The 16,418-nt window shown below is 38.4% G+C and overlaps 1 protein-coding gene across 2 annotated transcripts in view; it reads left to right on the top strand.

Annotated features, from left to right (window-relative positions):
* Positions 1-12,665, top strand: part of NINJ2 (ninjurin 2) — a 111,726-nt gene extending 99,061 nt beyond the window's left edge. For both annotated transcript variants that reach the window (XM_087968578.1, XM_026693536.2), the window contains 3 exons: positions 3,904-4,135; positions 7,149-7,326; positions 9,068-12,665. In XM_087968578.1, the coding sequence (XP_087824704.1) occupies positions 3,904-4,135; positions 7,149-7,315 (399 nt within the window). In that variant the 3' untranslated portion in view covers positions 7,316-7,326; positions 9,068-12,665. The remainder of the gene's footprint in view (positions 1-3,903; positions 4,136-7,148; positions 7,327-9,067) is intronic.
* Positions 12,666-16,418: the final 3,753 nt, after the last annotated feature.

Raw genomic sequence — 16,418 nt, 5'->3', positions numbered from 1 at the left:
ATGGTGTTGTTCTTTATTATGCCTGATGAGAAATCTGAAGTGCACAGAGGACAATACAAAGTTGTAATGATAATTGAAACTGTGAGTTCTAGTCCCACCATAGGCACAAAGCCTGGGCCCGTCATTTTCTCTCAGCTCTAAGAAAGAGGCAATGACAAAAAAAAAAAAAGAAGAGTTCATTAGGAATTGTAAGGATCTTTTTTCCCACAATGTAACATCTAAAGAGATGGGGCTAATAATCTAATTATTGTATTTTATTCCATTTTATTCCATTTTCATCTTAGATTGCATTTTATTCCACTTTCATTTTAAATCATAATTTATTCCGATTTCATTTTCAATTGTATTTCATCCAACTGCATATTAAATTGCTTTATCAAATTTCAGTAATAATTCGTCTCTGGAACTCTGCACTTTGATATGGCCCAAGGGCTAATCAATTTTACACTTTTGTCTCAAACTGGTGTTTCTAATTTTTGGCAAAATTGCACCTATAACAAACCATTGTCTTAATTTAATGCAGTGATTCCCTTAATGACCGTCACAAGGAGGGTTGTACAAATCAGATCGGTCATGTGGTCAACCCATTCTATTTATTTATTTATTAAATGTATCAACTGCCTGTGACACTGTTCAGTTTTATGACTGTCGTGACTTATGACCATGATGGGCAGGCTCCCCTACGGTCATAAGTCAAAGACTACCTTATACACGCATCTATTGAACTGCAGCTCATGAAAATGTATGCCTTTTAATACAGTTGGTTAGTTGGAAAAGGTGTCGCTAGACTTCTTCTGATGTTTTGCCATCATAAACTAACATGGTTGGCTAGCAAAGTAAGTCCATGGCTGCCTCCAATTGGTGAGAAGGGTCTTGGAGCCTTAGTAGACAACCAACTAAATATGAGCCAGCAGTGTGCAGCGGCAGCCAAAGAAGCTAATGCAATCCTAAATTGCATTAAGAGAGGGATACAATCGAGATCAAGGGAAGTACTAATACCACTCTATAAAGCCTTAGTAAGACCACACCTAGAGTACTGCATCCAGTTTTGGTCACCACATTATAAAAAAGATGTTGAGACTCTAGAAAAAGTACAGAGAAGAACAACCAGGATGATTAGGGGACTGGAGACTAAAGCATATGAAGAACGGTTACAGGAACTGGGCTTAGCTAGTCTAGTGAAGAGAAGGACATGGGGAGACATGATAGCAGTCTTCCAATATTTGAGGGGCTGCCACAGGGAGGAAGGGGTCAATCTATTTTCTAAAGCGCCTGTAAGCCAGACAAGGAATGGATGGAAACTGAACAAGGAGAGATTTAACCTGAAAACAAGGAGAAACTTTCTGACAGTGAGAACAATCAACCAATGGAATAGCTTGCCCTAGGAAGTTGTGGGAGCGCCATCACTTGAGGCTTTCAAGAAGAGATGGGACTCCCATCTGTCAGAAATGGTTTAGGGTCTCCCACTTGGGTGTGGGGTTGGACTAGATGACCTACAAGGTCCCTTCCAACTCTGATTATCTGTTATCTGGTAGCAGGTCACAGAGAGAGAGAGCTTAACTTAGCCTCTCTGAGGTGGCTGTGATTCCGTGACTATCCTGTATGGACAAATCCTTTCTAATTCAACAAGACTCTACTTATATTCTACAGTTCTTCCAGGAATGTTCTAGTGATATTCTTGGTCTCATTCATCCCCCTTGTCTGTTATCTTCACCTTATTGTATTTCCATCACTGTTACAAGCAGAGTCCTTTTTTTTTTAGTTCATCACCTGTTTGCACCACATGCCCAAATGTATGTATGTTTGCTGATCACTGGCTCAAGAGCAGTCAGACTTTGTTTGTTCAAGGACTGACCAGCAGTTCATGATATTCTTAGAAACCCATTTCCAAATCCATAATTCACAACTATTTATTTTCTTTCTTCTGTTCTTTCTCAGTGTCTTGCTTTCACAGCCATTCATTTCCACTAAGGATGTCTTGCTTTAAGTATTCCTATCTTGTTGGCAGTCTGATCCTTGATGGTCTTCTTTATTTATTTACTTTATATATAAAATGTTCCATGTCATTCACAAAGAGACTCTAAAGTTTAGACTCTTCTTTATCTAAGTTTATAATTTCCTACCTCCTCAGGATGCATCTCTTGACTTATCCAGCATGCTGTCCATTTTTTATCCATTCTTGAACTCAATAAACTCATCAGTTTTGCATTTATTAAGTGCACAGATTGACATTACCTTTGTCTTTTTAAAAATATTTAACTCTTTTCTTTTTCCATTTTTTTTTTGCTTTTCTAATGAGCTCTTTTGAGCCTGATATATTTTCATATGTCAAAGTATTCACTTCTCCATGTTGAGATTAATCTATTGATTAATCTTTAAACTGCATGACCTGACACCATTACTTTATTTACAAGACATGTACAAATTTACATATCTTGTAAGTAAATGTGGCTTTGAATCTGATAAAAAGAAAATGACATAAAAATAAAATGAATCAGATACGCCTGGGAATTTACTAAAAAAAGATGTCAATATTAGGAATTCTTATAAAAAGAGCAATATCATAAAACATGTGGCACTGACTTGACAGATCTTGAGAGAAAAGGACCTTTTGAAGAGAAGGCATCTGAAAATCTTGCATAAGTGCAGTAAGTAGAATATTTACTCTGGCTAGTAAGAATACATGGCAATGCCTTGGAATGAAGATATCCAAAAGGTAAGAGGGCAGAGCAGTGATTTTTGATAGTTTCCAGTTGTATAGGATTGGCTGTTGTTAATACTATTTTATCCATGTCCCTAATTTGCTGTTTCATGTCTAGTTTTTATGTCAGCTGCTATTTCTTCTGATACTGCAACTTGTAATGTATAATGTAATTAACTGTACAAGTTAAACAGATATGAGGTCAATGTGCATTTTTGACCTTTCTTATTCTGAATGGTTCTATTCCTCCAAACTTCATTCTTAAGGTAGCTTTGTTTCCTTGTGAAAACTTCCTCAGTAGAATCACATATTTAGGTGTGCTTAAGATAGGTTGGGAAGCCAAAAAAAATCATTCTGGAAGGTGACAGGAGAAAAATATATGACATACCGAGGGAAGATATGTGTGTCAAATAAAGGCATAAGAAATACCACAAGAGCCGTGGTGGCACAGTGGTTAGAATGCAGTATTGCAGGCAAACTCTGCTCACTGCCAGGAGTTCGATCCTGACCAGCTTAAGGTTGACTCAGACTTCCATCTTTCTGAGATGGGTAAAATGAGGACCCAGATTGTTGGGAGCAATATGCAGAGTCTGTAAACCACTCAGAGAGGGCTGTAAAGCATTATGAAGCAGTATATACTGTAAGTCTAGGTGCTATTGCTATTTTCTATCCAGGTCTGTCAAAAATTTGGCAGATAGCACCTGCAGCAAAGATTATACAATGAACCAAGGCATACTGGGACAAGGATTATTGGCTGCTATAAGCAACATTATATCCAGCAGTTACAAGAATCTCCCACTCTCATTTATCTGGATAAATAGGTTCAGGTGCAAACAAATGAACAGAGAAAAAAGAATGGGTGCATTTTGTATTTTTAATTTGCAAATGCATTTTGCATATATGTAAAAGCATTTTGCATTTTTAATCCAATATATATCTAGAAGGCGTCAGGCTGGAAAAAAGAAAATAGACCCTGATTTTAATATATGCACTGTTATGGTGTTTTTGGAATTCTGATTGCTGACCACAATCTAGGTTTTTTTTTTGGCTAATAGAACTCAGCAAACAATTTGGGAGAACTCCTTTGCCATTTTGGTGGTATTGGCTAACATCTAAAGAACGTTTTGTGCATCCACCTATATAACAGGAGGGCAAGGTCATTTTCCTTCCTGATTCTTAATGGATTTTTTTTTCTCTTTCAGGCCTTTAACCCTGGCTTCAGTGGGGAAAGTGTAATCAACATAAACCATTATGCTACCAAGAAAAGTGTGGCGGAGAGCATGTTGGACGTGGCCCTCTTTATGGCTAATGCTGCACAGTTGAAAGCAGTCCTGGAACAGGGACCTTCCTTTCACTATTACATGGCTCTGATAGTTCTCATCAGCGTGTCCCTCTTCTTCCAGATGACCATTGGAATTCTCCTTATTGTGATGGGTAAGATGGTTGTGGGTTTTTTTTTTTTGAAAGCCTTTAATTCCACAGGTGGATAGAGAGAGAGCTTTCCTGTTTTTTGTTTCAAACTGTAGTTGAATTGTTGGAGTCATTTACCTTGTTTACAAGAGTAGCTACTGTATGTGAACAGTCCCAAAATGGAAATGCCTAAACTAGCCCCTTGAATTACCCAAGACTAGCCTTTTCCAATGTGGTGCCCTTCAGAAATGCTAATATTGATTACTGGCTGGAGATTTGTGACTACAGTTTCCACATGGTTAACAGCCAGACTGTTATAAGTTCACTTCCAACTTTTTTGGTGAGCATGGATTGTGGAAAGTTCACTTAGAAGAACTAATGGTTGAGAAAACTGCTTGGCAGATGATTTCTCTTACCTACTTTGTCATGTTCCAAACATTTATTTTATTTATGTATTGGCCTTTATTTAACTAGTCAGACAAACCACAGGAAAGAAAGAAAGAAAGAAAGAAAGAAAGAAAGAAAGAAAGAAAGAAAGAAAGAAAGAAAGAAAGAAAGAAAGAAAGAAAGAAAGAAAGAAAGAAAGAAAGAAAGAAAGAAAGAAAGATGGGAGAAAGGAGCAAAACTACAACAGCAAAAATTATATCTGTAAGGGATTCTCCTATATGTATATATGAACATTTTAATATTTTAATAACATTTTCAGTGAAGGGCATTCTATTTCCTTGTAGCCATCCATATATAATCCGTGTCTGTAAGCAACATGTTCATAAACTGCAAGTAACTTCAACTCTTCAATCCACTCAGTGATATCATCCTATTGTTGAAAGACTTAATAAGAAAGGCCATGGGAAATTAAATTTTGTTGTCCAGCCATCAGTTTTGTATAATGGGAGGTCATTCGAAATAATATAGAAGTCCAAATATAATAAGTTTTCTCCAAGAAAAAAAAATATATGCAATTACTTATTCCTAGAATATAATAATTTTAGGGCGTTGAAAGTACAGGCAGTCCTCGAATTGCGACCACAACTGAATCCAAAATTTCAGTTGCTGAGTAAGACATTTGTTAAGTGAGTTTTGCCCTATTTTACGACCTTTCTTGCCATAGTTCTTAAGTGAATCACTGCAGTTGATAAGTTAGTAACCCGGTTGTTAAGTGAATCTGGCTTCCCCATTGATTTTGCTTGTGAGAAGGTCGCAAAAGGTGATAACATGATCCTAGAACACAGCAACGATCATAAATATGAACCAGTTTCCAAACATATGAATTTTGATCCTATGATCTTGGGGATGCTACAAAGGTGGTAACTGTGAAAAACAGTCATTTTTCTGGTGCCACTGTAACTTTGAACGGTTGCTAAATGAACTTTTGTAAGTCAAGGACTACCTGTATATTCTTTAAATGAAACTTACTGTAGTATTAATATACTCATACAAATAGTAGTTGGTTAAATAAGATGTAATCTAAGAACTACTACAATTTTTGACACTGACATTAAGACAGTTTCCTGCTGCTTAAACAAAATGGGGTCTCTAATACCTTGTCCCATTCCATCTTTAAAATTTGCGCAATTTAAGATCCGACTGGTTTATCAATAGTGAGTGTGCTGCCTCCCCAGGACTGTTGGATTACAGTTTCTAGCAGTTCTTGTCTATACTAGCTGGGGTTGATGAGAAGCGAAGCCTTAAACAATGCTAAGCTTTTCCATTGAAGCAGAGCTTGGAAGCCTGCAATTAACCAGGTCACAGCGAGCAATCAAATTTCCATCACAGCGCTCTTGATGGGAAGACTTTGATACTTGCTGTCAACAGCCATGAAAACACGGATGTGTTTGTTGCACTGTTGCAGCCCGAAGCTGCCTACACACCACCCTGCATTGACCCCGTTTCTTAAATAAAAACACCACCCCGGTGGTTCTTCCTTTTCTTTTGTAAGCACCCTAGTATATTTCTCTGAATCTCCGTGGTTATATATAGAGGAAGCAGTCTCCGCAACTGTCTGGATTGGTCCTCAGTGCCCCCTCCCCTTGCTTCCCCCACTGCCCCCCCCCACTCATGCCCTTGCATGATAAAAGCAGCCTGTCTTTCTCTCCTTATGTGTTTGGCATTGAAAGGAATGACAGGGTCATGAACTTGAGCTCCATACAGCTGCAGTCCTGCTGTATCAATAGAAACTCTCTTCTATATATAGAGGCTGATTGTTAGCATTCCCTACATACATGGATCCTGCACCCCTTGGCTTTCAGCTTCTTAAAAACCTCTGACCAATGGGGGGGGGGGGTCCCAAAAGTGACTCATATTCCCGCCCCCCGCAATGGCTCAGTGTCAACTAATCTGTTCCTCAAAAGCAACCAGGCCCTTTTGGATGGAGAGTTGCTTTTGGTTTTCAGTTAAACGAACTTGGTTGAAATCACTAGCCAGGGCATGGCACCAAGACGCCTTTTGCTATTGGTTCCACATGTCATTTGCATGACAGCAAATCCTGCTCCTTGGGGGGGAAAGTAATCATGAAAGGCCACGTGTTTCCTGTCACCTGTTCTCCATATGCACGTTTTATTTTAAGAGTGGTGTAAACTTATATTACATCAAGGAAATGTACTGTTTTTGCATTCTCCTCTTTGCTAAGCAGTGGGAAATTCAAGGAGGAGAGAGAACCGGGGGTGCAATTTGCTTCTGAAATATTTGATTTAGTTATAAATATACAAGTAAAGATAAGCAACCATAACCGATCGAAGCCCTGTTTCTCAGCTTTTATATCTCACTGTTTTGTAGACAGTGGGGTGGGGGAAAATAATCAAATATAAGTTTGAGAAGGACAACATGCTTTATTGCCCTGACCTTTTGGGAGAAAAATCAAATAAGACCATCTTAATACTCAAGAAATCACAAAACAAGTCAATGCATTTTTTGTTATTTTCTCTTTAGTGTTTTCTGAGTCTCGGGGAAAGGTACCTGTAATTGAAGGGAGGGAGGGGTCAAGGAAATGAAGTACCTCTGTCTGAAACTTTGACCAGATTGTATTTAATGCTTATAGCTCGACTGAATCTGAATGATGTGGCAAAACAGCAGCGCCTGGACTTGCTCAACAATATTACCACCATCCTTGTTTTCATCACAGTCATTATCAATATCTTCATTACAGCCTTTGGGGTGCAGAAGACAGGGCTGTATCCAAACTCTTATGGACGAAGGTTCTACTGACTCTTGAAAGGGTAAGAAAGGGAGGGAATTCCTACCTAGCTCTTCATTTGAATAAGTTGATATTTCTTGGTGGACCCATTTTTCTTCCCATTCCTTCAGCTGTCTGGTTAGCTACTTCAGGAAAATTAACTTGGTAAAGTGTTACCGATAGCTGTTGGGAGAATGGACAGAGAAATTTTAAGATGGACAGAAAAGTAGAAGGTAGTATGTAGTGTGCAGTGTTCTGAGGGGAATAGCATAGTGTGTGGTGTTCTGAGGAGAAAGTGTAGTGTTCTGAGGGGGAAGTGTAGTGTTCTGAGGGGAATAGTGTGGTGTGTAGCATTCTGAGGGGAAAGTGTAGTGTTCTGAGGGGAAAGTGTAGTGTTCTGAGGGGAACAGTGTGGTGTGTAGTGTTCTGCGGGAAAAGGATGCCAAAAGAAGTGAAAAGGGCTGTGTATTTGAGATCGGGGGTTACATGAAAGCAGTGTGTATGCTAAAAGAACATAAGAGCTCAAGAGTAAATGGGGACTGAATGAATCGAGACTGAATATAAAAAAGCAAGGGACCATCCCAAAGAAGCACATTAAGATAATTTGGCCATATGGAGAGAATGAATATGAACTGAGTTGGAAAAGAAATGCTTGAAGGAAGAGTGAATGAGTTGATAGGAAGAAGAAGAAGATTGGAAAACTTGTGGTTGGAGGAAGCTAATGACATCCACAAAAGAGAGATGTTAAGAGCTGAAAAGATGTATGAATCAGAATATGGATGTAATTGAAGCAAAGGCATTTTATAAAGATACAGTGAACAATGTTGGTGTAAAATAGATTCAGCCAACTTTTCTTTTTTCTTACATGTCTAATTTGCTTTGTGCATTATTTCTAATACTTTCCTCTGCTTTGCATGATTTTCATTGATTGATCACATGCTAGCAAGTCAGTCTCAACTCTTAGGGACCATATAGATCAAGGGCGTCAAACTAGCCCCGTCATATTGCCATTACGTGATGTATCACAATGTTTTTTCCCTTTGTGGACCTGGGATGGGTGTTGCCTATGCATGATGCATCCGGCCCAGAGGTAGTATTTAGCAGGTTCTGACCAGTTCTGGAAAACCGGTAGCAGAAATTTTGAGTAGTTCGGAGAATTGGCAAATACCACCTCTGTCCGGAGATTTTACAGTATCCTTCCCCGCCACACCCAAGCAACGCCCACAGAACTGGTAGTAAAAACAATTGAATCCCACCATTGATCTCGCCCACGGATTGCCAGTTTGACACCCCTGATGTAGATCAAGGGTGAGTAACTTTGCAACTTTACAACCTGTAGACTGCAACTCCCAAGAATCCCATGCTCAGGAATTCTGGGAGTTGAAGTACACAGGTTATAAAGTTGCTACTAGTTGCCCACCCCTGATGGAGATAGATGTTTTCCAGGAGAATCTTGGATAAAGTTGCCAATTCTAAAATGGAATATCATAATATGTATGTGTGTGAGTGCGTGAGTGCGTGTGTGCATGTGTGTGTGTGTGTGTGTGTGTGTGAATCGTTTCATTTAGTACTGAAAAAAATGCAGTGCAAATGCTTCTGTTTAAATCAATATTATACAAATAGCTCTGGGAGCCACTTTGGGCAAAGAGGCGGAGAAACATATTTTAGAACATAATATTTTTATATTTCATGAGTTTATTCAATTTATCTCCTTTACATTCCATCAGCAGTGTTGGGATGGGTAGTGTGCATAACAGTCCTTAACCTTTTGATTTTCCTTGCAGGATGGTGCACATGGCAACTGGGAGATCTTTCTGCAGACCTTCAAGCCTGAAGGGCACCCTTTGGTTTTATTCCATTTATAAGCTTCCTTTTTTCTCAACCTTTTTCTAATCTATCATTCCATAACCAGATCTACACATCATTCTGGAAAAAGATTGCATACAACTAAAAAAAAACTGATCAGAAAAAGCACAATATTAAATATATACAGACCAAATCCTCAAAGGCCCCACTATCTATGTAGACATAGGAAACCTATTGCCTGTACAATTATTGGAATCCAGTCTCAGCCAGCATGGCCAATAGTTTGAGATGATAGGAGTTATACGGTAGCTGGAGCAGAGGTGGTATTCAGCAGGTTCTGACCAGTTCTGCAGAACCGGTAGCAGAAATTTTGAGTAGTTCGGAGAACCAGCAAATACCACCTCTGACTGGAGATTTTACAGTATCCTTCCCCTGCCATGTCCACCAAGCCACGCCCACAGAACTGGTAGTAACAAAATTTGAATCCCACCACTGAGCTGGAGAACAATATGTTCCCCATTCCTGAATTATTGCACATTGCAAGATACATGCTTGTTATTACACCAGTTGTTCCAAATGCAAAGATATAGCAGTTCCAGGATCACAGATTTTAGAGACATTTTCAGCAACTATTATAAACATTTTAAGATGTCGTATATCTAGCTTTCATTTCAGGAAAACTTACTATATCAATCAGAACATTGGGAAATGAGACATTATCCTAGAGTGGATGATTACGGCAACTTTATGATCAGTGGACTTCAGCTCCTAGATTTTTCTGAGTCAACTATGCTGTCTCTGGCATTCTGGGAGTTGAAGTCCACAGGTCATAAGGATGCCATAGCTACCCACCCTAGTTTTAGCATCATAGAGGCTTCCAAGCAAACATGAGCTCCCCTCCAATTGGGATGCCCCAATTAGCCAAAGTCCCATGCCATTTGCATTGGGGGGGGAGGGGGGAAGCAGCCTTGCTTTAGAAAGCATATGAATCTTAATTTTAAATTTGTATTTTTTAGTAATATTATCATTTTGTTAAAAATGCAAGCATTGCCTCTATATGTGATACTGTACACACCCTACAGTATCTAGTAAATAAGCCACAGTATAAATTTAGGCTAATTTTAATACTGGTAATAAGGTTTATAGGCATGCACATTATTTTAAGGCTTTACCGCTTAATCTTCTTTTGCAAAGAGTGAAAGGCTCTGTTTTGTAGTCTACTTTTACATTATTTGAAAAAGCAGTTGGGTTGTCACGGTTGCAACTGGGACATGCTTTGATAGTCCAAATATTATTTGCTCTCTCTTTATATGTTAAAATATACCTTATCCAAAGGCATTCTTTGATTTCCAAGCACTGCAGCTATGTTAAAAAATGAAGATTTTAGAGCTGTGTATGAGTTTAGATTTCAGTGAGTATATGATAGTATAAAACAGTGGTTGCCAACTGGTGGGCCGGGAACCACTGGTGGTCCGCAAGAAAATTTTGGAGGTCTGCAGAGAAATGTCCTCCCAAATCAATTAATCCTGGCTGCGTGGGAACCCAAGGCTGCGCCGCCCATATGACCTGCCCACCTGTTGGACCCCACCTTTCAGCCGAGTGCAAACCTTACCTTGAATAGAGCCATGCGAGCTGGAACTGGAAGGTAAGACCAACGGTGGGAGAGTGAAATGCGCCCTGCGGTGGCTTGCTGATGTTGGTGGGAATGTCAATCCCATATTCCAGAGCTGCAGTAGTCACAAGACTGGCTCTTTGGTCATCCCGGAGCAGCTCCTTCAGTCCATAGCAGGCCGGTGCACCCAGGTGGAGGAGCAGCTGCTCCGGGATGACCAAAGGGTTAGTCCTGTGACTACTGCAGCTCTGGAATGTGGGACCGACTTTCCCACCAACATCAGCAAGCCACTGTCAGTCAAAATTCATAATAGTGGTCCATGGGATTTAATATTATGAGTTTGGTGGTCCCTGAGGTCCAAAAGGTTGGTGACCCCTGGTATAAAACAGTGTTTCTCAGCCACTTTAACATCAGTGGACTTCCCAGAATTTTCCCCAGCCAGCATGAGGAAAATTAATTTGATCTGGAAGTGAAGACAGGGTTTATATTTCCTACTCCTTGGAGAGGGTGTCCCTATACTGAGGCCATTGGATATTCCTGAACCGTGATGGAACTCCATGTGCATGAGGTCAAAAGTCCCAAAGGTGGTTTTCAGGAGGCAACTAGACTTTCTTGGGTTGTTTTTTTTTTGAAGATGTTTTGCTTCTCATCCAAGAAGCTTCCTCAGCTCTGACAGGATATTGGGGAATGGAAGAATTTATATTCCTTGCAGACAGCTGGTTATTTGCCTCCTTTTAGAGGGTAATTGAAGCACTTGGAGGTTTATCTGTGTCCTCAGGATCACTGGAGTAGTGCTCCTGGTTCCTATAATCTGCAATTTTTTTTCCTCTGGAAATCCATACTCCCATACGCCCTCTAAAAGGAGGCAAATTACTAGCTGTCTGCAAGGAATATAAATCCTTCCATTCCCCACTATCCTGTCAGAGCTGAAGAAGCTTCTTGGATGAGAAGAGAAAAGTCTTCAAAGAAAAAAGAAGAAAGTCCAGTTGCCTCCTGAAAAAGCATCTTTGGGACAACCATGACCTGGAAGACTGAGAATATCTACAGACTATGCGGTCAAAAAGTATTATCCCAATCTCACAGTAGTTTAGTTGTTTGAAAGTAAGATGTTCCTTCTCACCAGAGAAGTTTGATTTAGTCCAGTGTTAGAGAAACTTGATTTATCAGAAGGGGTAAGAGACATTCTTTAATATTATATGCATGTTACATTTTGTGTTGGCTTTTGAGGGCTTAGAAAATGTTTCTGAGAAGGATTGTACTGTAAATAACTCCCCCTAGTGCTCCTTATTGGATTCAAGAAAGAGCAAGCAAATTGGTATTTTTATTTCCAGTTCTTTGTCTTCCTTATAGTGTGCTTTTTATGTCCCAATAGCTCAATTCTATTCATTTTTCTACTTTATTTGATCGTCCTTCAACCAAACTGCTTCTTGATAAACCCAAGAAACTGAGAGGTTGTGCAGCGTTCTGAGTAAAATATTGGCTGAATTGACTCGCTTAAGAAATTTTGCATGTGTTTCCAAGGAAATATTTATTGAAGTTATACTTCCTCACATATTACTAGAGGATTTTGTACGATCTATTTTTTATGAACATGATATTCTCATATATCGGGAATAAAATTACTAGAATTTTCCAGGTACTGACTTTGTTCCCCTCTGTTTTGTCTCTAAGTATTTCTAATATTTATGTAATTTCTTACCTGTTCTTGAAATGTAGGACAGATGCAAAAATCATTACATGATAAATTTATTCCGTGATACAATTGCTATTTTTTAAGAGTTGAGTCACTTATATGTACTTGGGCAGCTATATAAATTTGTTTAATAGTTAGCCTAGTAAAGCAGTAAGAGATTTAAAAAGGTAATGTATAGCTTCTATATATTCAATATTGTATTCCTTGTTATTCACCGTGTTTATGAATTGATATCTTGAACAATAAAATTTAATTATCTGGTTAGCTGGAACCTATTTTATCCCAAGAGAATCCATATAATTTTTTTTGCCCTTGAATCAATCTTATAATCAAAAACAGGGGGGTGAGAGGAAAGAGTGGCAAAATGTAAAAGATATGTCTTCCCTTTCTGTCTGATATTAAATACCGTATATACGAGTATAAGTCATCGAATATAAGCGAGGCACCTAATTTTACACAAAAACTGGGAAAACTTATTGACTCGAGTATAAGCTGAGGGTGGGAAATGCAGCAGCTACTGGTAAATTTCAAAAATAAAAATAATTAATTTGGGAAACGATCTTACTATCATGAAAGGTTTAATTGATTCACTAACCCAAAAGAAGAAGATGATGATGACAGCGGAGGCAGGAGTCACTCTCTTCCCCTCCCTCGGAGGCCCCTGAGTCAGGAGTCACACCGCCGGCGCGGCCCCAGTCCCGCCGCCTCGGGAGTTTTGCCTTTCCCTTCCCGGCTGGGCTGTTGGGAGTCGCTGCGCCGGAGGCCGCGACTCCACACCATTTTTTTCAGAGGGAATCTGACTCGAGTATAAGCGAGGGGATTTTTCAGCACAAAAATGGGCTGAAAAACTAGGCTTATACTCGAGTATATACAGTAACTATATAAGTAAGCAATGGATTCATAAGAGCTCATGCAGTAAATAGTTTGTCAGTCTCTAAGGAGCCATAACTATATGTATTGTTGACATTGCTAACTTTGTGTTAGTATCCTTCAGACTCAATCTTAACAAATTTTCAAGCAATTGCAAAGAATTGGAACACATGCTGAAATACAAGACAGAAAGCAAAGAAGCTCCTAATTTTAAAAGTTTTTCTCCAAACTCAGGTTTTCACACTGCTCAATATATAAAGTACAGATCTCTATGGGGAAATATTGTAGCTGGTCATGAACTGGCCCTAGAGTTGGCAGTTCTCCTGGGCAACAAGAGGGGTGTAGCTGGTGTAGTTCTGTTGGAAATTTGCTCCTCTTGGGTTTAGGTTCGACAGCAATTACAGTGGCAAGGATAGTGACGATAACTCGAATAGCAATTTGTCAATCCATGCAAGTGTCAAATAGCAATGCTTGAATAAGAGCCGTGGTGGCTCAGTGGTTAGAATGCAGTATTGCATGTTAACTCTGAATTCTACTGCCAGAAGTTCGATCCTCACTAGCTCATGGTTGACGTAGCCTTCCATCCTTCCAAGGTTGGTAAAATAAGGACCCAGATTGTTGGGGGCAATAGGCTGACTCTGCAAACCGCTTAGAGGGGGCTGTGAAAGCACTTTGAAGCAATATATAAGTCTAAGTGCTATTGCTATTGAATAACCAGAGACAGAAGATTAAACCCTGCAGTAGCCAATTTTGGAGCCATCACAGTACCATCTACAGTTCTCCTAACTTCCATCTGGGACTAGTCCAGGGGTGGGTTTTCAAAAATTTTAGCAAAGGATAGGACTTCCGGTTTGGGCTTCTTTGGCAATGGCTGAAATCATGATCGTCTGCGGTTTTGATCTGTGCTCACCACTGGAGCGCCCCGAGCCGCCTGGATTCGGGCTGAAGCCACCCCGTAGAGGTGGTGAAGAAGGGGGAGCCATCAGCGGGGTTGAGGAGAGCCACATCTCTCCTCCTCGGCTGGCCATCACTCCCTTTCCCAAAGGCGGCTGCAGCGGTGGTCAGAAATGGCCACCTCAAAGAAGAATCCAACCAGACAAGGCTGTGCAGGAGGAATTTTAAAGGAGAAAGTTTGGTTGACCAGGTTGAATGGAGAACATCTATTTAAGGTACCTGGAACCTGAATTTTAAAGACTAATACTATTCCTAAAAAAGATTTTAAGCTGCGAAAGAGAAAGGGAAAGGAAATGGAATTGGCTTTTTTTTCTCTAACATCGACAGTTTTAACTGATTTGGAACATTAAGAACATTAAGAAGAGATTCGAATAAGAAATTGATACTAATCCACTTTGACATTAATAGACTATTTCTAGCTGAAAATAAAGTGTCAAAGGGATAAAAGATTCTTGGATAATTTAAAAACTTTCTTTAAAAAAAGAAAGAAAGCATCGCAGGGAAAAAGGAAAAAAGAGGGTGGAATCTGGAAAATGGAGGAGACCACCTGGAACTTAAAAAAAATTTATAGTGGAATTTTAACAAGGCTTGCAAAAGATACACGTATCTGAAACTTTGTTACAAGAGAACAAAGCCCCTGGAAAGAGAAAGTGAGAAAAGAAGCAAGAAAAAGCTTTGGATTATTGGATGATTCCTAGAACTTTGGATGGAGGATCCTAATGAAATAAAATAACATCAATTGGGGGTTGTTTAATTTTTTTTTAAATGGCATCACTCCTTAAAGAGTTAAAAATGAGACTTAAAGAACAAAAAGAAGAAGCACAAGACGGAAGAGGATCTTTTGGCTTTGTATTTCAATTTTTAGAAATTGAGATCTTGAACTATGAAAAACAACAAGAAACGCTGGCAGAACAAGAAGGGTGGGACAATGAAGAAGCCATCTTTAATGACCAAGCAATTTTAAGCGGGGTAAAAAAGGGAAAGGGGGGAAAGGGAGTTAAAAACTGAAGCACTGAAGCAGCAACCAAAAAAAAGAGTAATTTGAAAAGTAACCATAATATCAGGAAGAAGCAGAAGGGAGGATCACAGAAGGGAGAATCAGATAGAAAAGGGAATAAAAAGGGGAGGGAGAAGAAGAGAGGGAAGAGGGAAAGGAAAAGAAGCTACAAAAGACAAAAAGATATAGAGGTACAGGAAAAACAAGAATTAAAGGTATAAACCTATTTAAAAGACAGAGACAATGGTTAAAATTCAATTTAAGGAGAGGATTCTGTAAGGGTGCATGGGATAGCATTGTTATATAATATGTTAGATGATTAAAGTGATAGAAAAAAATTCTATTGATGTGTAGTGGAATATTTGTTTGTAAAGAAATGATTTAAAAAGAACATTTAAAAAAACCTGAAAAGAAACATAGAAGATTTTTATCAGTTGATAAGATGAACTTGAATAAGAATAATAACTTTATTGACTACTGTTAATAACTATTGTTTGGTTGTTTATTTAAAGACAGTAATAAGTAAAATATGAAATATAGATGATTAAAGTGAAAGACAACTGATATTAATAGGTAATGTTTGTTAAAAGAAATAGAAATGTAAAAGATTGTTATTAAAATTAATGGCAGAGCCGTACTTGAATAGAATAATTATTCCATTTACTATTGTTATATATATATACACAGATATATATATATATATATATATATATATATATATATATATATATATATATATATATATATATATATATATACATATATACTTTTTTCTTTTAAGAATTTAGTGTGTATTTTAAGGGAATGTACGAAGCAGAATTCGATTGAAAATAGGTATGTGTTATAAAATAGAGGTTAGAAAATGAATATTATAACTATAAAGATGTAACTTAAATTTTTAAATAAGATTGAAAAAAGATATAAAGGTGTTACACTCCAGTCTAGTAAATACAGAGGAAAATTTGTTTTATGAGAAAAGATAATATGCAATTGTAAACAGCACAGACGAAAGTATAAAAACATTGATTAGAAAGATTTTAAAAATTAGAAAAAGATATGTAATTGAATTAAGAAAGGAATGAGATAATTTAAAATAGGGCTATAGGAAGTAAAGAAAGGGAAAAGCTATTGAAAAAAATGTGAAAATAGTTATAAGGTATGGATTAGAATGTATAAGATAAATATGCATTGAGTTTATGTCTG

This window comes from Notechis scutatus, chromosome 6 (assembly GCF_049901735.1).
Source record: "Notechis scutatus isolate UNSWTSFEM ecotype Mainland chromosome 6, rNotScu1.2, whole genome shotgun sequence".
NCBI lineage: Eukaryota > Metazoa > Chordata > Lepidosauria > Squamata > Elapidae > Notechis > Notechis scutatus.
The sequence above is the reverse complement of the archived record's forward strand: the minus strand, read 5'-3'. Positions and strand labels throughout refer to the sequence as shown.